At 30.2% G+C, this 25,640-nt stretch overlaps 1 protein-coding gene and 3 long non-coding RNA genes across 10 annotated transcripts; 1 reads left to right on the forward strand and 3 right to left on the reverse strand.

Moving 5' to 3' along the window:
• Positions 1-1,506: 1,506 nt before the first annotated feature.
• On the reverse strand, positions 1,507-14,646 carry LOC105335316 (neuropilin-2). 7 transcript variants are annotated; one of them, XM_066074229.1, is made up of 12 exons: positions 14,376-14,646; positions 13,065-13,207; positions 11,479-11,542; positions 10,088-10,197; positions 8,905-9,084; positions 8,160-8,250; positions 7,585-7,712; positions 7,320-7,469; positions 5,185-5,229; positions 4,604-4,645; positions 3,928-3,981; positions 1,507-2,229 (listed from the first exon to the last, which is right to left on the reverse strand). In XM_066074229.1, the coding sequence occupies exons 2-12, from the start codon at positions 13,162-13,164 to the stop codon at positions 2,051-2,053; spliced, it is 1,143 nt and encodes a 380-aa protein (XP_065930301.1). In that variant the 5' UTR covers positions 13,165-13,207; positions 14,376-14,646; the 3' UTR covers positions 1,507-2,050. The 7 variants fall into 7 exon arrangements, with proteins under 7 accessions (XP_065930301.1, XP_065930299.1, XP_065930300.1 ...); XM_066074227.1 differs by having other exon boundaries at positions 11,452-11,542; positions 14,376-14,642; XM_066074228.1 differs by having other exon boundaries at positions 11,452-11,542; positions 14,482-14,504.
• LOC136272531 (uncharacterized) lies at positions 14,435-23,572 on the forward strand. Its single transcript, XR_010710535.1, has 3 exons — positions 14,435-14,497; positions 22,520-22,695; positions 23,441-23,572. It is a non-coding gene; the product is annotated as an uncharacterized lncRNA (long non-coding RNA).
• Positions 17,746-23,573, reverse strand: LOC136272532 (uncharacterized). The gene is made up of 2 exons (XR_010710536.1): positions 23,435-23,573; positions 17,746-18,089 (listed from the first exon to the last, which is right to left on the reverse strand). It is a non-coding gene; the product is annotated as an uncharacterized lncRNA (long non-coding RNA).
• A 147-nt stretch (positions 23,574-23,720) lies between these two features.
• On the reverse strand, positions 23,721-25,490 carry LOC136272530 (uncharacterized). Its single transcript, XR_010710534.1, has 3 exons — positions 25,316-25,490; positions 24,287-24,377; positions 23,721-23,841 (listed from the first exon to the last, which is right to left on the reverse strand). It is a non-coding gene; the product is annotated as an uncharacterized lncRNA (long non-coding RNA).
• Between the last annotated feature and the right edge of the window lie 150 nt (positions 25,491-25,640).

A 25,640-nucleotide genomic window follows, 5' to 3' on the forward strand; every position in this document is an offset into this window, starting at 1 on the left:
ATTTTGTTGTGTGAAAATTGAGAGGTATTAAAGTAAATATATACATGTATTTACAGTTTGATAACCTCCTATAGGATAAGGATAATTCTTCGGTAAAGGAAATTAATTTTGGTGTATTCGGTAAACAATAGGAACAGACAAACCCTTTCATACAGATCATGCAGTAATTTTCTCTATTTTACAGCCATGTATGTGCACTTCCTAATTTTGTTTTTTACATCAGAGTACAATCTTGTTTCTATTTCTTAATGCTAAAACATATATATAAATTCTATTGAGCCATTTGAACTTTAGTAACCCCGTATTCCAACTGAGGGGCATTTGTTTTTGTTTCCAAGTGTACACATTTTCTCGCAAGACAAATATGGGTATCTAAATCACACGGGCAAGGCGAAACCAGAGTGACCGACCTCTCCTGCTATGTCATAATTTTTACTGGTCTACAAAAGGTATCCTCGTACCGGTTGGATTCGGTAAATAACTTATTAATTCTAATCTCAACAGTTATAATTTTAAATGTTTGCTGACCACCTTAAACTTATTAAACTTAAATATTGCTACATTAAATAGATCTATATCTTACTGACTACAATTCACAGGAGAATGTAAGACTAGTCATATGTAGAAAAATCTGTTGAAGGTTAATTTTGTACAGATATATTTTTTTTGCATGTGGAATATCATTGTAGATCTAATGAACTATTGTACCAAAGATAAACCCTCACTAGTGAATTTGGTTTCTCTGAAAATACAAGTGTATACAGATACGACTTGTATGCATTAATTAATTGATTGTTTAACCAATTCAAATGGTTTTTTTCTTTCATTAAACATGGCTTGCAGATCAAAGGTATTGCAGGGGATATATGTACAAGACAAGAAAGGTGTCTTAATATCTTTTGCACAGTTAGAGTTACTATAGTAACTAATGGCTACAACAAGTAAAGAATATATATTTTTGTATAATGATTATAACATGTAGAGGCGATAACATACAGAGATTTAATTGATTCTATTTAATGCATTGCTTTTGTCGTTTCCATATCATTATGCAATTTTGATTGAAAATATCATTGCATTTACACATTAAAAATCAAAGATTATAAATTTTCATTTCTTTTAGCTACAATGATAAAGTTTCATTTTTCAACTTAAAATGCTGAAGTGAAACATGATTCTCCTAATCTGGTAAATTCTATTAGTTTAATTAATTAACAGTTAATACAATAATCTTTTGTCTTTTTTTTTTTATTTCAGAGGTGCAATTTAGTTTGGTCATTAAGGTTCAGGCAAATTTGTTAATGATTCATGGGCAGTCAAGAACATGCAGTATAAACCTCAAGGTAACCAACTCCAAAGATCAGATTTTTTAGGGAATGTTCAGAGACAGGCACTCTTTTGAATTCTGAATAAGATATTAAAAAAGCATATAGTTACCTTTAACATTAACAGTATTTTAACATCTATGGTTACTGTTAAAAGATTAACAAGTAAAATTAAGAATCAAAACTGAACATTCAATTAATTTACAAAGACATTTAGCTACAGGTAATGTAAAATAAAAATGCAAAATGTTCACTTTTTTCTTTTTAAAAAAGAAGAACATGTAGGAGTATTCAGAAGAAGAATCTATAACATCATATTAATGTAGCACTGGTGATACCAAACACTTAATGATATTTGATTAATATTGATACACTAAATTAAACAATAATACATGCAAGTATGTTTATGTTTTACAGTGTTAGTGTGGAAACACTTGGCATAATTAGAAGACAAAAAAAGAAGATATATTCCAGTGTTAATAATTCTCTAGTTTTAATCAAAGAATGGAACAATTTGCACTAACCATGTGGTGCAATTCATACAATAATAATAGTAACAATAATAATGATTATAATAATAATGAAAATCATAATAATTATAGTCTAATCTATCACAGGAAATTTGTTCTCAGCCTCTGTCACAAGTTTCATCATAGAGTGAAGAAAATTTAGAAACTTAACTTGACAGCAATGAGCTCACTAAATAAGACAATGTTGAATTTTCTTCATTTCTTAAAAAGATATTCAGCAATTCCGACTTTTTTTGTTTTAATAATAACAATGGCAACCACTGATGCAACGAATAAAGGTACTCCCACGCAACAAACAACAATCACAGGGATTTTCCAGTCAGATGAGTCGTTGTCTGAAGCTGCTCCTGACCCTGATGAATTTGAATTTGTGGCTGTAAAAAGAAGGAAAATAATTTATGAAATGGTTTACAAACATTATAGTTGATCTAAAGTGGTTTAAGAAAAAAAACTATCGTGATATTTTAATGCAGAATGTTGATAATACCGGTATCAAATTTGATAATTGCAGTTGTTTCTTTTCCATTTGATTTTTTTGAAGTTGCTTTTAAAATTTCAGTCAGGAATTTGAATATAAGCATGCATCTGATTTTTTGTAGTTCTTAATGTTAAGTTTTGCATGCATGTGAAAAATACATTATACTAGAAGAGGCATGTGTGTTAGCATATCTTACAGAACAATTTGACATTGACTGTATATATGTAAATGACATAATTTTTTTTAAAAATAATATTGTTATACTTTAAAATACGTTAAGTGTATGTAAATGCAACGGCTTCATTGTACATGCACAAAATGTGCTCTATTAGGCGAAATTAATTTTTTATAAAGATATTTCAACGATTATCGCAGTTGAAAAAACCCTGAATAATTTGATGTATTTTATGTTTGATGCAAATTTGTTTCCTCTATCTACGCCTTGTTACCGTTTTAAGGTAACTGAAGTGTTTGATTGTATGGCCAAAGTACGTTATAAGGTGGCAAGAATCAACTTACATTTCATAAAAATAATCTTTGGCGTGACTCATCGGTGTCAAAGAAACTTTGACTTATAGGCACCAAAGAATAAAAATATCTCTGTTTAAAGATAAATACGTTAAGGCACCAACAATTCTTTGTTAAATTGAAAAATATCCCGGGAAAGTAACAATTGATGGTGTAGGTAATATCTCTAGTTTAGAAAAACAGATTAATTAGCAACAAATGAAATTTTTCGTACTTTATTTAATTTGTTTAATTTTGTATGATTGTAAATTACGCAAGTCGAATGGAAAATACCAATATTAAATATAAAACCTAGAAATCATGGCTCATGAGTTATAATGAAAGAAACCTTTGTATAGGATTTCATCATGAATTCCATTCAAATTGGTGTTTATTACAGAAAGTACAGCAAAAATACCTAAATCGATTCAAAATCATGAAAAACTTATTGTGAATCCAAAACAAAGCTAGATGATGTATAACGAAAACAATTTTAATAGCTGTTAGAACTTACCCCGTGAAAAGCTACTTTTAGAAGGAACAGTAACTGATGATGTCGATTTTAACAAAAGAAAAATATTAGTTCTAACAAATCATGCAATCTATGTTCATATTGCCGGTTAAAACATCTGCATAATATTCTTTGAGAAGTATCATTATGAAATCCAACGACCTTAAAACCGAGTAAGTTACATTTAGACCACAAAACAAAAGAAAACACTTTGGTACACCAAAAACATTATATCATGTTTGATCAATAATACCTGAACTTGCCGCTAGAAGACGGTCAATTATATAATATGAAAGTAAGTAGCTTTGCGTTTCTACCGAGCTATTATGAACGCTTAGTTCAACCTGACGTTTTGTTAGCGCAACGCAACGTTGCTTAGACAGATTGTGTGGAAAACGAGGCAAATCACAAAAGATTGATAAATATATTTTTTGAATATTCATACGATGACACAATGTTTAAAAATGTTTATATAAATAATATTCATGAAAATGAAGGAAGTTGCTTTTTTCTCATTTATAGTTAATATATCTATGCACTCCATGCATGGTAAGAAGTATACAAAATTAAACTCACCACTTGACATACTACTCACAAATGTGAATATAGAGGTTTTTGTCGATTCTTCAACTTAAATTTAATAAATACTGATTATCAAATCAACCAATCAAAATCACTGTTTATACGCTCAATTCATATTTGTGCGTAATAGCATAGAGCTTTTATTCGATGATAACTTTTGCATAGAATATCAATAACCAGACGAATTAAATCGAAAGATTTTAAACCATTGATTATTATAACAACATGGTGTTTGACAATCATGATAAATGTTAACACAATAAGAGTCCTTTTAATGAGAGTCATACGAGCTTCTGTTACTGTTTTTTGATAAAAGTAGTGTCTTTAAATTTGTTAAAAGTAAAGCTACATGTATGCATTTGTATTCACCAAAGGTACGCAAAACAATTATAATACATTGTTCCTCCATTGCAGTTGCACGTTTGTCAAGGTTTTAAAACCCTTTCACCATAAGATATGCTCGTTTTGGCAAACATGATTTTTTTTATCTCAATAATTGAATGTATAAACTTACATATATTATAATGTATTACAAAGGAGAAAAATCCTGTATGTATAATATCAGGCCATGCCATGTTTCTAGCATACATAATTATTGTTGCATTATTCATGATATCACATGATTAAACCAGTTGTATCATGCTCCATTATATAATTAAGTTCTACTCACCGCTCGACGAGTTACTCATATACAGTGTTGTGGATTCTCCTACTGAATAACAATCATTTAAATGTTATGATTGCAAGCACATCATCATGACTACGACGTGAAACATGGGATTGCTGTGTGCTAAGTATTTGGTGTCTGCAAAGTCCTACCTTACTATGAGTGCATTATGAGCTAATTTGTGTATTATCTATACTTGGTTTTGAATCCACTCGTGGAAAAAACTGATTTTCAAAAATCATAACTACAATCATTTCCATTTTTTTTTTTTACAAATAAGCTACCCTGTGGTAGTATTTACTGTGATTTTTTATGCAATGCTTTCAGATTGAAAATCTTTGATATCAGAAATTTGAGTGAACTGTTTAATGGATGGTATGGTAGTTTGATATTCATAAGCTTTTGCACAAATACATCTTCTTGTAAAATAAGAATGGTTAATTATTCATTGAAAATTTTTAATATGATTGTAACACTGTTTTTTTTTCAGTATAATGTAGTAAGAGTATAATAATTTTAAAGTTGACCTGCTAAATGTCTGAAATGTGCATATACTAAAATATGTTATACATGTATGTACTTACAACTTGTGGTTTGAGCTGGAGATGTAGTGGTAGCAGAGACTAAATCTGACAAAAAGATGATCGGCTTGAATTATCCATCAATCAGATTTATATCACACATATCAAATTTGTATAATAATGTTTAGATTACACCACCCAGCAATATCACTGATGATATGAAATTTTGTTGATGATATTGTTCAACTGTTTTATTCTATAAGCTGAAAAAATGGTAATTAAATTGGGTTCTTACTCAGATATCTTTTTAATTTGAATGAAGATTTTTTTCTTCAATATTATAGTATGGGATCTAGTGTAATTAAAAAACATAATAAAATCTTAACTTTTTTGTTATTTTCCTAACCAGAATCTCCACAACCTTTAAACCCCTGTTTGCATTAAACGATTTCAAACAAATTTTATGATTTGAGTTCGTACATGTAATGCATTTTTCAAGCAAAACAAGGTTTTAAATCTATGGCTTAAAATGACGCATTATTCGCAAACAAAGTTACAGCTGAAATATACCGTTTTTATTTATAACCTGATAAACAAGACATTTTTCTGAAGAAATATTTAAAATAAAAATGAAAACTATCATAAAATTTGATATTTACTGACTTTAATTTGATTTAAAAATGCTGTGTTCTAGTGACAACTTACGTAATTACATGTACATTGTAATTGTGTTTACACAACAGGACTTACACCTTTATGTACTATTTGTGCTTAATAATGAGGACAGGGTAACCGAAAATGGTCGTTCGGCAGTAAAGCCAATCAGCTATATAACAGCTAGTTTAAAACAGACATTCTCTCAGAATTAAAAGGGTCAAGCGTAAATCATGATCATTTACAATTAATATTCTAAATGTATTCTAAAGGTGAATATATAACTACCCGCCAAATCTTGTTTCTATAGTACACTTAATCTAGCTGTTTCTCTCGGCTCCGAAAGAAAACAAGGGATATAACTAAGTTTCATCAGTTTGGTGAACACAAACTGTTAAATGTCGTTAACAATGAAGGGAACAAATGCCGTCGGAAATTTGTGAAGTTCAGATAATGCGTGATTTTTAAACATACATGAAAAGCTGAGATAAGTTTCATTTATATCAGGTATTTAATACGGTAAATAATATTTTAATATCGTTTTATAGCGAGTTAACGGTGTTTGATCATTGCAATGATTTGACACGATTACATGTGAAACTATGATGAGGGTCTTAAGAAGAAACGTGATGATCATCAATGTTGTCTGAAAACGCATTAAAAAAACATAAATGCTTATAAAAAAATCTGAAATTTAAGATTTTAATGAACAGATGAAATAAATAACACTGACAAATTTATTTATATTGAGAGTATTTTTTAAGAAAATTGTGGAATGCAATCAAGAACATGCTGATATTGATTTTAAACTCATCTAAGGGCAAATGAAAATATAAATGATCAAAGATGCAATTTTGTCTTGCTTTGAACACTCTCAATCTACTTGACGGTTAAATTCCAAGATGTGGAGAACCCTGCATATTCTTCTTTCAAATTAAATAAAATAATATATCAATGTTACTGAATATCCATCTTTATCATAACTACTGTATGCATATCGTAACAAAGTTTTACTGTGTTTTGAGGTGATGTTAAAAAACAATTTTTATAACAACATATTTTCTGAGTTATTTTGCACTTTGCAAGTGTCATTTAACTTTTTGCATTACAATTCAATTGTGATATATATGTAATATATTGAAATGAACGACAATATATTGTTAAAAAAATCAAATGGGAACATTATTTCTATTTCTCATAGGAATAAAGAGATGAAAATTATCTAGGTATTTTCATGAGATAAAAATTGTCAGTGACTCTTTAAATCTTGATTGTTATTCGATTTTATCGACGTGTTGTTACTTTAGCATGGGAGTCTTATTCTTGGATGTAATTGGTCTTATAGCACACCAGCTAGTTCAGACAAAATGAATAATGCACTTAGGCATGATGACGTTTATACGTGTGCTCGTGCACCGTAACAAGGTTGAGTCTGTTAAGGGAAATTGAACGTCGCATATTTGTTATACAAACATAAGGGGAAATATTCACTAAATATAGGTATTTATGGATATTGATTCTGTCCTTATCATATGTGCACTTACTTTCAGGGTAAATGTTGGCTAAATATCCTACTTTTGGACTGTAAGCGTCACTAGAAAACAAAATGGTCAATGAGGATCCGGTTGATGTAATTATGCCAGGAATAGTGGTTCCACAAACCTGCTGTATTCGCGTTGAGCTAGTTGTATCTCCTAACAAACAAAAAAAGGTCAAATGAAGAAATAGAGATTCATTGATGGAAAACTAGGTTTCTTTAAGCTGACCAATTGAATTTTTATGTATATAAAAAGTTGTTTTATACCCTACCGTCATATATATTAATATAGTCATAACAATCGCTGGGGCCGTTTGCTTCGACGTCTAAAAATAGGAACTCCATCTTAACTATTCCAGTGGGGTTTGGATTTGTATAAGTGTAAGAACACACGTAATTTCTATGAAAAAGACAAAAAATTAAAATATGTAATGGATATCTAAATTCAATTAACTCTTTTAAAACAACCGAGATATATATTTTTTTATTAAATTTGTCACAAGAAAACATTAATATACAATAAACATAAAAGGATAGGGATTTGAGTTTGAGAAATAGTTAGATTCCCATTCAATAGTATCTAACAAAATTTACGTTTTAGATAAATAAAACTGTTCATGCTATTCACATTATTTGAAACTGCCATTAACATTTTAAAACAATATCTAAAAATACATGAAAAAATGTTCGGACACAAACGAAATACTTGTAAAGTGAATTTTCTTTGCTGGAATCTCAATAAGTATTCTTTTAAAGTTAACATCACATCAAATATTAACAATTAAAAAGAACTCTTGCACAGCATATTCAGTAAAAAAAAAAACCAACTAAAATGTGGAAGTCTTACATTGGGTACGTAGCAGGAAACAGCGGCGAAGAGAGAGTCACAGAACCTGATAGATCAACATTATTTGATGTTCCATTGGATGAACAGTTTGCTAAAAGAAGCAACGTTAAGATTAATCATCAACGGTACATGAACAACAGTAATATATACTGTCAAGAGATATCACATAAAAATGTAAAAATCATCCAATCTCTACCCCTAACGAATTAATAGCGTAAAGATTATCTTCTTTTTTTATTAAGTATAATAATTGGTATTATATTTAATGGTATTATAATAACATTTTTTTTATATAACAAAATACAGGTTTTGGCATGTTACATCACGATAGCGAATTAAACGCCTATTATTTATGACCACACATTGATTTTATCGTTATAGTTGAAAAGTATTGGTAAAAACTAAAGTTCATTAGTTTATATATATATATATATATATATATATATATATATATATATATATATATATATATATATATATATATATATAATTTCTACAGGTTTTTATAGACCCGACGATACTATATCAACCTCGGAATTTGTCCTCGGTCGATTAACTCTTATCAACTAAATAAAATGATAAAATAAGACAAAAACTTCCTTACATTCATCCTTTTCATAAACAATTGATACCTTGAGGACTATACGACAAAATTTGACTGCATCAATAGGTTATGATTGTATAATGTAAAACACAATAAAAGAAGATTATATTATGAAACCCAAACTTGAATAAAATTCCTTACATTGATCATTTCCATAAACAATGGATACTTTGAAGCCATTTTCCCTTCCCGTATTAGTAGTGCTGTCAGTGGTTAACTTTGCATATATTTTATTTCCGGTTGATGTTTTCGCAGGCAGTGTTGTCCCACAAGTAGTACAACAGATAGAGGAAACAATAGTCGAGGCGCTGTCTGAATCACCTGCAATATAATTATTTAAAATTCGTTAATTTATTACGCAAGACATGACTTGCGCCAGATGAACAAGTGAAAACTAACACTAGTACTGCCCTCTTTTTTTGATATATAGTTCTTATGAATATAAACACTGAATCAGTTCATTTCGTCCATTTACAAAAAAGACCTTAATCTTAAAAAGACCCAACAAATTTTATTGACGATTTCAACAATGCATGTAACATCAACTTTACCACTATACATTTAATGGTAAAATAAATTGTGTTAGGTACAGAATGTTATAACACTTGATAGCTTTTGTAAAAATTATTTCGCTAAGCTAAAGAAAGGGATCTTTGTTCCAAATACACAAGCTTTTGAACTTTATTTTTTACAAGTGTATGCAAGCTTTAAGTTTCTTTTATTTTTATCTTTCCTTCGAGGAGGTCCTATTGATTCGCACTATCAACGTTTGTAATACATTTACTTGTTTGACATAGTTTTACACAAATATAAGAGTGCTGGAAATAATTTTGCAATTCATTTTCAAAATAATACATACTGGAGGATGAACAAGGCGCAATATATTAGAACTTGATTGACAGTATCAAAATATCACTTAACAACAGGTTTTTTGATGCCTTTAATATAAAAACAGCACCCATGCAGTCTTATTTAAATGTTTCCAAATCATTTTCCCTTTCCATTTGAGCTAAGACTTTTACTTGAAGGCGGAATCATTGGTTTTCAGACATAATAATTCATATATTAAGTTACTGTGAAATCGTCATTGTTATTGGGGGATCAATATTTTTGGCTTTCGTGGGTAACCCTTGCCCAGGAATTTACATTCCCGCGAACCTATATACAAGGATTTGTTTAATGTTCAATAAATTGTCCCGAACTTGCTAACTGTACCAACGAAATTACGCCCCAACGACACAGGAACATTTTTGCTACCCACGAATATTGACACTCTTGAATAAAAATGATTCCATAATGCCCTTATTTAAATTACTGTTCTTACCGTCATAGAAATTGAAAACATCTCCACAGTCGACGTATATATCAGACACAACAAATGAAAATCTTGAACTTGAATCAGGTGATTGAAACAGCCATTCGCAGGTTGTTAGTCTAAAATAGAGCATCATTACTCTGCTAATTATATCATTAGACAATAATTAAAAAAACATACAGAAAATGGACATATATAACAAATATGCTTTTTCTATCTCGCATCCAACATAAAAATACGAAAAATTATTGAAAATGGTAATTTGTCTACTACAAGTAAGTCAATTAAATAAGAGGCCCATGGGCCACTTCGCTCACCTGAGGAACTATAGGTATGATAAAATCAGCCTAATGAAGTCATAATACAAACTATCTGGACAATGTACAATAATGCATGTAAATCCATTTTTCTTATGTTTATAATCATTTTAGTCAAATAAAACCAATCTACAACATCATGACTGAATTACATGCTTCAAAAATTAATTTTCAAGAAACAAAGTGTTAAAAGATGTTCAGAACAATTTGGATATCAATAAAGTTTGTACAAACCTAAAATATCAATTTAAAAATCATGAACTGATCAAAAACTGAAGTCAGTTATTTTTATATCTATTGTATTATTTAAGGAATAGGGAATCATTCTTTGAGTATTATGAGGTGATAATTTTGGTCGGGACGTGATCAAATCTAAAGCACGAAGGACTTGATGATAGATTTGAACACGCCCCGATCGAAATCATTGCCTTATAATATGCAAAGAATGATTCCTTATTACTTATAATTATGTCATTTAAAGCCATTGTATAATTAAATATTAAAATATGAATAAGCAAACCCCGCTGGTGCTTTAACTATGCGTCACTTGAAAGTTATGGGTTATATAGTACAAAATCGATACATAGGCAAAGACACTAAAAAATGTAAATATTTTGTTTTATATTTCAAACAAAGCGTCAAGGGAACATGAATAAAATGTTTGTTAAGATGTGTTCCGGTAAAACAGTCAACACGTTCTAATTAAAGAAACCAACACAACATACATGTAACAAAGACAATAATTTACTTTGTAGTATAATTTTGTGTCGTGTTTGTTAACTGATAATAAAATGCCGGATGCTTTTAAATTATTTTAAACATATTCTATTGAAATTCCAATGGATTGGGTTACAGGCATAGCCTATGTAAACCATCTTCAATGATATTGTCAGTGAACGTGTGCAAATCATCAAACATTTGTCAAGTATTGAAAAATGATTTGCTGGGAAACAAAAGAAAATTTAGATGTCTGAGGTATAACTGGCTGTACCAATTTAATCGTTCCTTCAAAGTCTTTGTTAAATTTAAGTTAAAAAAGCAAGCTCAAGTACTAACGTTGGATATGTGCCAGACGCAGGGTACCTGTAGCTTTCATAAGCACTGGCAAGATTGATGATAGAGGGAGATCCACAGGTAAGGCTGGTTACTGAAATGATAATGATATTATAAGATAATCCTATAGTGATATATTTATTGTAAACACTTAGACCATTAATAGTTCTTGTAAAAAATGGTGATTATAAAAAAAAGTTATAATTATAAAAAAAATGAATTGAATTTAAAGTGAACCCAAATTGACTTGTTTTTTGAGACTTAAAATATGAGAAACTAACTGTTAATATAAATCAATTGAATACATGGTTTTATCTTGAATTGTAAAAAAGAGTTTTGATTAAGGAAGGAGTCTTCTCGTTATCAAACATACCTCTTTTAAAAAGAAATTCATAAAATTTTGACCCAGTAAAACAGATCATATAACCAAAATGATTCTATTAGTTTAATCAAATTTGACCTCCTTGTTTTTACATAAAGATCATGTCATGGTCAATACCTTTTTCCTCGACTTAACGGATGATAAAAATACATGAAGATCTTTGCAGTCAAGTAGACATCTGTTTAAGATATGAAGATTCTATTCTTCAATGAAATGATAGATTATCAGAAGGTCTATCAGCTTATATTACTAAATTGGAATAAATATTGAAACTAAAATTGATATTGCTTAGCCCGCATTTCCTATAATTTTCTTTAATTTTGAATATCTTTTTGTTATTTTTTTATGCTTCTAATGTTAAAATATTTATAGTTTTTATGTATTATGAAGATTTTTTATTAGAGAAAAAAATTGACAGCAAATCTAATATATTGACCATTTAATAAAGGAGAAAAATCGATTTTTGTGAATTTTTCAGACAAATCGATATAAAGAATGGGTGCTTTAAAAAGCTTATAAAAATGTAATTTGATAAGCAAATCTTAATCTAAAAATAAATTCTAAAACTCAAGTATCATATCATTAGTTCACATTAGTTAAAAAATCCAAAATTAATGTTATTGTTTTAAAAATGCTAAAACAGACTGATTCATTCTCCTCATTTTGTGGACGAAGAAAGTAATGGAGGTAAAGATAACAGTGAATTGATCCACATCAATTCTGAATTGCGAAATGTGTGTTATTTTCCTACGCCAATATACCGCCAAAAATATAGTCCTTGATAGATTCTTGATATTGATTACTATTTCTATGCCAAATTGTATGATAGTAAAAAAGAAAGATAAATATAATATTTTAATTTCCTTTCATCTTGATTTAATGATAATTAATCAAATTTACATTTGAGTAGTCGTCTAAAACTAGAAAAGACACCTTCTTTAATGAGGTTACCTTTTGATTGTATATTGACAGAGAGTGTGAATAGCTAATAAATGCCAGTCAATGTTGAATGGCCCGTTTTATTAACTGTTTGAATTACAGTTATTGAACGAAATCGTTTTCACAACCTTTTAAGTATATTTCTTTCTAAACACAATAAAATAGAAACAAAGCAAAACACCCCCCCCCCAAAAAAAAATAAAAAATAAAAATTACCAACCAAAAAAGGTTAATAAAGGTTAATTAATAGTTTTCATTTTGAAAAACAACAAAAAAACTAGTCTTGATTTCTTACCACATACTGCAGGACTAAAGAAGGATAGAAGCACAACTACAACAGTGGCGATCTCATTTATACATATGGTTGCCATGTGCCTCCAGTGTCCATAGTCCATTGAATCAGAATATATATTGAAACATATTCTTGATAACAAAAATCTGTGACAAGAAATGAAGTCATTTAGTTTTCTCAGCTTCACATTTCTCTTGCTGCATACATCATATACTTATTTCCATGCACTCGACTGTCCTTGAAATTTTATAATCAATATATTGATGATTATTTAATTAATTTAATAATTAATTTATTATCTTGATAAGAATGAACATGTAGTGGAATCTGATGTTCATTTTTTTTTGTTGCAGAAAATGAGGTCATCCGAATATAATTTCATCACTGATCAATAGATTATTGCACTGCAGTTGAAAGGAGATATATTGCGACTGTACATCTCTGTTGACAATAACGTCTGCACAAAAATACACAACTAACGGTTAAGTTCATCCCATTGATTTATTGTTGACAACAAATCTGAAAAATCCGGTTTACTCATAGTCAACCGAATCTTCCTGATTTTAAACACCGGTGTTATTTCTATCGATCGATTTTAAATCGATATCTCGTTGCCATAAAACGCACAGTGATATGAACCATTTTGTAAATCTCGTATACAATATTTAATATGTTCATGTAACATCTCTTTTTTTAAGCGGATACTCGAATAAAATATATTATGTTTTATTCCCTTTCTTGATACAGATTGTAGATTATTTCTTTTAAAATTCCAATCTGAACACAATGATATTGAGCTCTTTTATTTAAAGGATTTTCATGCGGAAGTAATTTATTAGACCTGCTCTAATCATACATACACACCGGGCAATATTTACCTTTAAAAATGACAACTTAAGATTGCATGGCTATTGTACTTGTTATTTACCTTACCTTACAGAATGAATGCTATCTAACAGGTGATCATTACTACATTGCATTAACAAAATCCTAACAAAAGTTGAGACTCCACTTGAGCTAAAACTATTTTTTAAAAGGTTTTTAATTTGTACATGTATATTTTAATTAATAATATTCGAAGAAAACAAGATTCAAGTCTTATAAACTAAATATTGTTTTTTAAAATTGACGAATATTGTTGGTGACTTTCTAACCATGATACTAACAAACACCGAATCATATTTACTGCCTGATATACAAGAAGACTTCATCGTTTTAAACAATTCAAAATATCAATTAATAATCATTCATATGAACCATGACACATATTAAAATCAAAAAAGCTAACCGATTTTAAACAGTTTTATTACCTACCGTTTTATTCAGTCCCCGTTATGCATGAAAAAATGACAATAACAAACCGTGAACCATCTCAAAAATCCATAAATCAAAATACAATTCAAAGCAGAGCACCACGTACTCCTAAATAAATAGAGGTAAGACCAGTCTTCTATCTTCAATCTTTCGATCTTGTTGATTGAAATATATGTGCATTAAGGTGCATTCATATGCATATTTAAAGAAGTAGAACACCTGTCTGGCCTTAGAAAGAAAAATAAATCACCGATCACGCAATGTTTGTGAATATGAACTAAACTAGATATACGCTAGGATTTAACGAAGAACCAGTGCTCTGTGATGGCGTACTCTTTTGGTAAAACTCTGAATTCTTTAAAATCCCAAATAGGAAATAACTATTTCTGACCTTTCTCTTAGTTGTATGTCTAAACGCTATAATTTTTCTTATTTTAACAAATAATCTTAAAATATGTCTATATATAAAAGTTTCTATTGTAATTTTTTCTGATACAGTTGTCAATAAAATGAAACAAGATAAGCAAATTTACTTTTAACAAAAAGGTACGGTGTCTGATGCTTTGATGTGCTTCCGTTTTTGTTTATCAGACATCTCGAAAAGTGTGATGACATGTATACTTTTTCTAATAATTGATGAGATTCATGTCTACTAAGTTGAAATCAGTTCTGTTTTCCAACTTTCTCTAGAGAATTTACGAGTAAAGATTTACCTTAAATGTGTGACAGTCAGACCTGTTCGAATTCTGGCGCCAGATAGCTCAATTGGTAGAGCACCTGACTAGAGATTCAGGGGGCCCGGGTTCGAATCCCGGTCTGGTCCGTCAGAAATTCAACTTCAGAATTTGTGATTTATACATTTTTTTCAAAGTTCGTTAAGAGTGTCGATACTAAAAAAATTTGATGTACCATCTAAACGCACTTTGAAACAAAATTTCAAAGTGGGTTAACTTGGTCAAAAATTTAACGAACTTTGATAAAAAATTTCAAAGTGCGTTGATTTGGTCCCAAATTTGACGCACTTTGAAAACTTTTTCCAAAGTGCGTAATTTTTTCAAAGTGCGTTGCCACAGACCTCCCTGGCATATTTTCACACTGCGTGTTTTTACCTAAAATATATAAAGTTTAGTAGTTATAATCGCATATAATGAATATGATTCAAAGATATTTCATAAATAAGTTAAGAGTATTAAAAATCCAAAGAAAAATTCTGTCGTCTGCATGTGATTTCTTTGATCGATACACATGCAAACATTACTAACAAAATCATTGGAGTTACACGGAACAGCCGTCAAACTGACCCATATCATCTTTTTATAGGGGAGACATTCTGTAGAAATATTGGGCTGTTAGTAGAATAGAAATAAAGTTCTTGCTATCGTGCATGTTGCAGTATAACCTCCTCGGTCTCGAAATGTTGTTTGAAATATAAAAGCCTCGGCTAACAGCTAGGCTTTTATATTTCAAAACAACATTTCTCGACCTCGGAGGTTATTCTGCAACATTCACGAAAACTTGTACTTTTTTCTTAAATTACAATACCAGCACCAATTTTCCAGCCGTCATTGGATGAATCCTTTAAAGTTTTTGGCAATTGAAATGAAAAAATGATATACATTAGCTCAAATGTACATTGTAGGTACTTAATTTAGCTATAAGCTCCATTTCTTAATATGTGTTATCATCTTCACAAATCAAGAGTTCCTGACCCACTCAGCTCTACATAAACACTTGACCGAACTGACGTAATATTGACAAATTGTTTAAAAAGGTGAGATATCCTCGCTAGAACATGAATACATTCATACAAATTTCTCATCAAATTAATGTTTAACGGACTATTTCATGTGCATTATGTATTTCAGTCTCAAAGTTTGACCCTAGAAGTTTGTAAAAAAAAAAAATGTTTGCATGATTTTTACGATGCAAACTAATGATAAAGAAAAAAAATATCAGCATTTGGACATTTTTTTTTGCATTGTATATAACATAGTTTGCAATGCGTGTTAAATAAATCTACAAATAAGTCTACAAAAATTAGTTAAACTTACCTCGATGTTCTGTTCCACTGAACGCTACGCGTTCGGAATGTTTACTCGCGGTGATAAACAGTGCTACCTATAACTGTTTTCTTCCGTGTCTTCACTGTGATCGGGTTGCTTGGTAAAATCATAGATATGTTCATTGCTTCTGGTGTGCAATGCCATCTTTTAAATAAAAGTAAATTGATGTTTGTATTGTGTAAATGCTTGTAATATTGTGCCATTTTCAAGGAAAATTCTGCATAGAATAGTCTAGTCTGTTTTGCTTTCGATTCCATTACTAGGTCATGTGCGAATCCAAAATTAATCTAAGGGGAGTCTAAAGCAATGGGTGTCACACACACACACACACACACCCACACCCACACTCTCTCTCTCTCTCTCTCTCTCTCTCTCTCTCTCTCTCTCTCTCTCTCTCTCTTGTTTATGTTTAAGAGGTTATCTTAAGTTATTCAAATGGACATGTTTTGTTCTTAGTTTTGCTTTCAAAATCTCTGAATGATTAATCATTATTGTTCCAAGTAAGACATCATTTGTTGTAAAAATTAAAAAAATAATTGATATTCTTAGGGACAACCATTGTTCCTTGCCAATAACAGCTTTATTTGCATTACAATTGGTGAATTTCAAATAATCTGAATGATTACGAAACAAACAAAACATAAAAAAAATGATTAATTTTAATGATTTCAAAACAGCACACTTACTACATTTACAAACAAGACAATGATAATGCTCCAAATTTCTTTCTATAAAGCCTTATTACATTTCAAGATTTTAATATGGCTGGCTAATTTGATGGTTTGCATAAACCCACTGTTCAGATCTTTTGGTAAAAAGTATTCATTGTTTTTTACACTTGTTACTCAGTAAGATGTTAAGAAAATGAATATTTTATGACAGTTTGTTTTCTTTTCTTAGCTATGAAGTAAAGTGGTGTATATTCATTTTTGTTAATCATTGGAGTGTATTTGTTTATATTTTTGCGCATACTGTATACATTTTTTCAATAATGCGTCTCATTGTAAAGTAATTCAACATTGCAAACAACTAAGGTCATTTAAATGTATGTTTTCAGAAAATTGTGATACTGAAATATTAAATTGTATTCCAGATTTTATTCAGATTCAACGAGTTCCTCTTATATTGTTGCGTCATTCTTTAAATAGTTATTGCAGTGCGTATTATCATATTAGCCGAAGTTATGTAAACAATCCTGAATCTCAAAATCACTGATAATTTGAAAATTTGTTTATTTTCATATCGTTTAACGTTGGTGATTCAATGCATAAAACTGTTTTTATGTGGCTGCTGTTTTTTGCACAAAATATATGCTCTGTATTTTGTTTTGACAAGTACCCAGATTTTTTTTTAGAAAATAGACAATTTTACTGCAAAACTAAAAGGGTCTAATTAAATCATGTGGTCTACATTTGAAAGACAATAACATTTGCAGGGGTGTCTTAGAGACTTCTAGACAATGATGGCTTTTATTTTTAAGAATTTTTTGGAACATCTTGAATAGGTCCAGCTTTTCTATGTTTTTTCTTAACATAAACAATGACAACAATGGATATACAAAGTACTCCAACGCAAAAAACAACAATAACAAAGGTCTTCCAGTTAAATGAATCATCGTCGGAAACTGACCCTGGCCTTGTTGAATTAATAACTGTAAAAAGAAGAATAAGAACATACTAAGAAATGTTTTTCAAACAGTATGGTCGATATAAAAAGGTTTTGGAAGAAATATATTACCTTGATAGTGTAGAGCACAACTTTGATAACAGTTGATATCAGTTTTCTGCATTTTTCGATGAATCATAGAACATTCTTTGATCATGATGCATACAATAAAATCTACAAAACTACATCCCCTTTAATTCCCTCATGAGCTAATAAAAATGGACAATCCAAAGACATTGATCCCTGGCATTTTAACAAATCACCAGTTGATACCTCTTTCTTTAAACACTCAACAGCTGGAGAAACGCTGGCTAAATACCCAACCTTGGGAGTTGAGCGAGGGGATTATACACTTTCCACATTAATATGATACAATGCTTAATATGTTGAACCACATAGGCCTACTTTGTTCCTTTTTTTGTATATTCTGTGTCCAAAATTATTCGTAATTGCTTTAGTCACCAAATTTTTAAAATTTACATAAAGAAACAACTCCATGGCTTGACATTTAGAAGAGCGGGCAGAATTGAAAAATTGATGATATAAACATGAACGTGGCCTCAATTCTTTTTACTGCAACTGACTAAAACAAGTTAACTATTAAACTTTTCATTTCAAACAATTGAGTGGGTATTTAGTGCGCCGTATCCATGGATTTTGTTCTTCAGGTCAAATTATACTCTAATTCTATCACTGTTCCAAATTAGATTTTTTGATAAAAGAATGTTTAATAAAAGCAATCGGGAAGGGAGGGAGTCAGCCCCAATCTTCTTCCCGTTTTATGTATGCATACATTTATACATCATTTATTCATATAGACGCAGGTCACAATCTGTTCAGTGTTTATAAATAAATGTATATAGTTTAGTACCAATCCGTCGGAGTAGAAAAATGTATGAAATTTTATAAAAAATGCTTGTGTTTTCATATTCATTTAAATATTTCAAACAGTTTAAACAAAAGCTGTCAGAGCCAAAGTATCTCGCCATGACATTAATTAGTCAAACTGCGTTCCGTGACATCCCGTTCTGGAAAGTTATTTCCATCAAGACCACCATCGCATCAAATTGTTCCATTTTATCTATTAAATTTAATTGTATAAAGTAGGTTGGCGCCTGATATATCAATGATGTCAATCATCAAAAAACATATTGGATATAAAGATGGGGACTTATGATGTTCATCTATCTTATTTGTGACTTATGTCACATGCAATTTTTTGAAATATAAGGTCCCAAACACAAATGATAATTTTCCTTAAATTATTTCTACAATTTGGCACGGTAATTGATATTTAAAGAAAGGTACTGATAGTGCCATTTTGTACTGATATTTACAGATATAGTACTGTAAGTGTTGAGAGTTGCTTATATTTACTGATAATTTTACTGTTGTTACTGATAATTGTTATGGGTCCCGATATTTATTGATATTTACTGATGTTTTTGCTGTGAGTTCTGATAATTACTGATATTTACTGAGATTAACTGTTCGTACTGAGAGTTGCTGGTATTCACTGATAATATTTTTAAAGCCCAAAACATTGTCTTTTAATTATTAAAATCACATACTTCAGATTTAACAATCTTAACAAATACCGGAAATTTTCCTAAAAGAAAAAAAGAAAGATTTAAGTTTTATCAACAGTAATTTCTATTATACAACCACAGAAAATTAGATGTGATTTTTCTTATATTATCTGCTCTTTTATTTTAATGTTAATTTTTTTCTTTTTGTTCAGAGACTGTTCCAAGTTTTAATTTAACTGATTAACACAATTCAGTACATAAATAAATGGATGAAAAAATTATATAATAACTATATATCTCATCCCTGTGCGGAAATCAACTCGATACTACAGTGTCACAATGTATGTCTATAACAATCCATCCTAAAACATCTTTGATAACAATTTTAGCCACTTTATATAATTGATAGATACATCTAATGATTCCCAATTTTGAGCAATCAATTCATTTAATGAACCATTTTAAATAACTATTAACTTGAGATGTTTTATCCCGGCCATAATCACTAATTTTGTTTCAAAAAAAAAATCAAACACTTTTGTTTCACGGTGTATTTCCCGGCCATTTACATCTGTTTGTCTGCGCGCTGTCTGTTAGTTCAAAAAGAATTTATTCTGCATGGACTTTATCTATATAATCGTTGATTTATCAAGAAAAATCAGTTAAATTGTGTGTCCTTTTTTCAAAATTAGAACCGAATGTACATTTAGCCGCTGGTCATATTCCCGCATACTAGTGCATGAATAAAGTATTTGTGTGTGTGTGTGTGTGAGAGAGAGAGAGAGAGAGAGAGAGAGAGAGAGAGAGAGAGAGAGAGAGAGTTTACAATCAAGTCTCTGTTAAGACCGGCGGTTGTGATGCTGTAATGGGACTTAATCGGGCATACGCCTTTCTGTCTTGACGCTTCAAAATACCTTTTAGTAGATAATGAAAAAAATGACAATAACAAACCGTAAACCATCTCAAAAATACAAATTCAAAGCAGAGCAACACGGACCTCCAAATAGATAGAGGTAGTATCAGGTGCCTAGGAGGAGTGAGCATCCTCCATCTATGAGAGAGAGAGAGGGAGAGAGAGTATGTTTGTGTGTGAGAGAGAGAGAGAGCGAGAGAGAGGAGAGAGAGAAAGATCATAAGCATGATAAGCCGTAACACTTTTTCACTATACATTATTGGTGTCTTTTGTAGTATAATAAAAGTTTCACTTTGAATTAACATTCTTAGGATAATGGATACCTCTAAACGTATATTAGATAACGTCATACATAAGGTGGCAGACTGACAATTTACAAGGTTAAATTGCGACAATCACATCTCTTTGATCCGCTGAAAGTATGTATACTGTACACAAATACTGCCTCGCTAATCTTTCTGTGAAGTAAATCTTCAAAGACATTTTGAACACCTGACCTGAAGAATATGGAGGTTTATAAAAAAAATTGTCAACCGCATTTAAAAATTAAATATTTACGTAGATTTTGCCTTTAGTTTTCAATTTTTGACCGGCTTTCTAACAAAAGTTTAGAGTGTGATATGTGTGATTCAAAAGTTCAAAAGAAGCTATTAAATAGATAAAAAGAATATATTATATATAAACAATTTCAATACTTGGTTTGTGCATTATAGTTAGTCCAGGTTGTAAAACTTTTTCCCATAAGATATGCTTGTTTTACAAACTTGATTTTGTTTATCTTAATAATCGAATGTAAAAACATACTGGCATTTTATTCCACAGATAATTTGAATTTTACTATCTATTTAAAAGATTCATTTCTTGATACCATAATTGATTTATATACGTGCTCATGAATTTTGTGGATAAAGTGAAATTCATAGTTTCAAGGTTTCGTAAATTCGTAGCTAATGGTCATATCAACACAAAATATTAATAGAAATTGCACTTCAACAAATATCAAATTTCGTGGACAAACATAACGAAAATCCACGAAAATTGATATTCAACAAATATTGATAAAATCAAAATTATAAATATAAGGAAAGATATGGTTATGTGTTCCCTGTAGATGACTTTTATATCCAGTAAACATAAAACAAATGTAAAAACTGTTCTTCTGTATTGCTTTTCTAATCTGCTACTTTATTAATTTTAACATTTAAAACTTTCTTGCGTTCATATCTTTTTAAATCAAAACATGTTCTATTTCATGAATAACTTACATGTACCGGTATTACAATGTATTACAAAGGAGAAAAATTCGGTTTGTATAATATCAGGACATGTGATGTTTCTAGCATATTTAATTATTGTTGCATTAGTCACGATATCAAGTTTTGTGACTTTACTGAGCCAGTTGTACCATGCTCTATTTATATGCATACATGAGGACTCACCGCTTGACGAGCAACTCGTATGCAGTGTTGTGGATGTTTCTACTGAATAACAATCATTTAAATGTTATGAGCGCAAGTGCAGCATCATGACTACGACTTGAAACTTTGAATTGCTGTGTGATAAGTGTTTGGTGACTGCAAAATTCTACCTTACTATGAGTGCATTATGAGCTAATTTGTTTATTACCTGTATTCATTTCTAAAAAAAATAAAAATGAAAACCATCATAAAATTTGACTTTTCGTGAGTTTGTTTTTACTTTAGGGTATTGCGTTTTAGTGACAAACTCACCTAGTTCATTGTATTTATGCAACAGGACTTAGACCTTTATGTTCCATATGTCCTAATAAGTAGGAGAGAGTAACCAAAAAATGTCGATAGGCAGCAAAGCCAATCAGCAATATAATAGCCAGCATAAAACAGATATTCTTTCAGAATTCAAAGGGTTAAGCGTAAATCGTGATTATTTACAACTAATATGCTAAATGCTCACTAAAGATGAATGATAATTATCCGCCAAATCTTGGTTTTATAGGAAACGTGTCCTAGCTGTTTCGCTCGGCTCCGAAAGAAAACAAGGGATGTAACTCAATTTCATCAGATTTGTGAACTCCTACTGTTAAATATCGCAACAATTGATGGGAAAGAATACCGTCAGAAATATGTGATTTTCGGATAATGCGTGCTTTTTAACAAAACTGAAAAGCTGAGGTAAGTTTGATTCACATCAGGTACATGCATTTAATACGGTTAACAAAATTTTAATATCGTTTTATGGCGATTTAGCGATGTTTTATCATTGCAATGATTCGGCACGTTTACATGTAAAAGTATGATGAGAGCCTTAAGGAGAAACGTGATGATTATCAATTTTGTCTGAGGCAGCATTAATAAAACAATAATCCTTGTAAAATAAATACTGATTCGTGGTGATCAAAATAATAAATTTTTAACGGGATATTTTTAGAGCATTCTATATAACTTACAGTTTTCAAATTTATTTTGCACTATGAAAGAAATATATTGAAATGAACGGCAAAATATTGATAAAAAAATCAGAAGGGAACATTAATTCTGTCTGTTAAAGGAGTATAGAAATGAAAATTACGTAGATATTTCATCAGATTCATAAATGTCAGCAATTCTCATTATTTTTAATTAATAAGCTTGATTATTATACCATTTTATCAAAGTACATATATTTTTATTTAAGCAAGGAATGCTTGTTTTTGGATGCCGTTGGTCCTATAACACACCAGGTCGTGTAGACAAATTGAATACCGCGCTTTAGCGTGATGACGTTTATACTTGTGTTCAGATGCCGTGACAAGGCTACGAGTGTTAAAGAAAATTGATTATCACAAATTTTCTATGCAAACAAAAGGAGGAAAACAGACTGATTTTAAAAATTCATAGATGTAGATTCTGTCCTAATCATATGTGTACTTACTTTCAGGGTAAATGTTGGCTAAATATCCGACTTTTGGAGTGAAACCATCACTAAAGAACATAATGGTCAATGAGGATCCAGTTGATGTAATTATGCCAGGAATAGTAGTTCCACACAACTGCTGGATTAGCGTTGAGTTAGTTGTATCTCCTAGAAAAAAGAAAAAAACCCGTTTAAATCAAGAAATAAAGATCCAATGATGGAAAACTAGGTTTCTTTGAGTTACTTACAGACTGAGCGATTGAATATTTATGTATAAAAAACATTTTTTTTTTAAATCCTTGCAATAATAAATATTCATCTAATCATAACAACTGTTGGCGCCGTTAGATTCGAGGTCTAGAAATAGAAACTCCATCTTCACTTTCCCATTGGGGTTTGTATAAGTGTAAAAACACACGCGGTTTCTGAAATGAGAGATGTCAAAAACTCAAGAAAATCGGTAATATATACCTAAAACCAACTTACTCCTTTCTTAAAACAACTGAGTTTCATGATTTATAAAATATGTCACGAGAACATTTATATACAATAAACGAAAAAAAGCTAGGAGTTTTGATTTTAAAAGTGGTTAGAAACAAATTCCATGGTATCTTGAAAAATTATCGTTTTATATAATTAAAATTGTTCATGCCTTCTGAAATTTTCGTTTATTTTTTAAACAATATCTAAAAATAAATGAAATAAGGATTGGTTAAAAAAAATCAGATACCAGTCCTGTAGAGTGAAATTTCTGTGCTAAAATTCCAGTAAGTACACGTATTTCTCAAAGATAGCATTGCAACAAATATTAACGATAAAATAATTTGCATAGCATATTCAGTAAAAAAAACAAAATTGTGGAAATCTTACATTGGGTACGTAGCAGGAAACAGCGGCGAAGAGAGAGTCACAGAACCTGATAGATCAACATTATTTGATGTTCCATTGGAAGCACAGTTTGCTAAAAGAAGCAACGTTAAGATAAATCATCAACGGTACATACAAAATTGTATCTATACTATCAAGAGAAACAATATGAATATGTTAAAACCAATCTTACCTCTAACCCCCCCCCCCTTCCACTCCAAAAAAAAAATGAAAAGAAAAATAAGGAAAGGAATTAATGGTGTAACAAAAAAAAATTAAATTAACTCATGACCGATTATAAATCTAAAAATGTGTGTATTTACTTCAAAAAATTACGCTGCTGTTTTTTTTCCATTAGTTGCTTTCCTATCTTGGTCCTTTAAAAAATCGTCTTACACAATTATTGATTGTATAATATGTCCTTTTTATTTATAACTTCTTAATGTATGAAAATTGACCTGAAAGTATATCTCTGATATTTTGCATTTATCATATATATATATATATATAAATATATATATATATATATATATATATATATATATATATATATATATATATATATATATATATATATATATATATATATATATATATATATATATATACTTTTTGTATCAAACTATTTGGTTTGAGCGGATAAACTGAACTAGACTGGAAAAAATACAGGTTTTGGCATAATTATAATTTATAGTGACGTCACTATAGCCACTTAAGCGCCTATTAATCCTGAACCACATATTTTACTGTTATAATCAAGGGTAGTATTGGTATAAACTAAAGTTTATCAGTTATATCAGTCGCTATCAGTTTAAAAAATAAAACAATTCTAGCCTTTTGATATCGATTGCAACAAGTTTTTCAATAGACCCAACGAAACTACATCAACCTCGGAATTCGGCCTCGGTCGATAAATACTCATCAACTCTATAAGACATATTTTGACCGTATCAAAGGGCTATAATTATAAAGTGTAAAACTCACTAAAAGAGAATCATATTATGGAACCTAAACTTGACTAAAATTCCTTACATTCATCCTTTCCATAAACAATGGATACTTTGAAGCCATTTTCCCTTCCCGAATTAGTGGTGCTGTCAGTGGTTAACTTTGCATATATTTTATTTCCGGTTGATGTTTTTGCAGTCAGTGTTGTCCCACAAGTAGAACAACAGATAGAGGGAACAATAGTTGGGGCGCTGTCTGAATCACCTGCAATACATTAATTCGTTAGTTTATGACGCAAGACTGGACTTGTGCCACATGAACAAGTGAAATATTTTATACGCATATGTGTAAAACCAGCACTGTTCACCTTATTTATAAATTCTCACGAATACCAACACTGAATCAGTTT

Source organism: Magallana gigas, chromosome 10 (genome assembly GCF_963853765.1).
Source record: "Magallana gigas chromosome 10, xbMagGiga1.1, whole genome shotgun sequence".
NCBI lineage: Eukaryota > Metazoa > Mollusca > Bivalvia > Ostreida > Ostreidae > Magallana > Magallana gigas.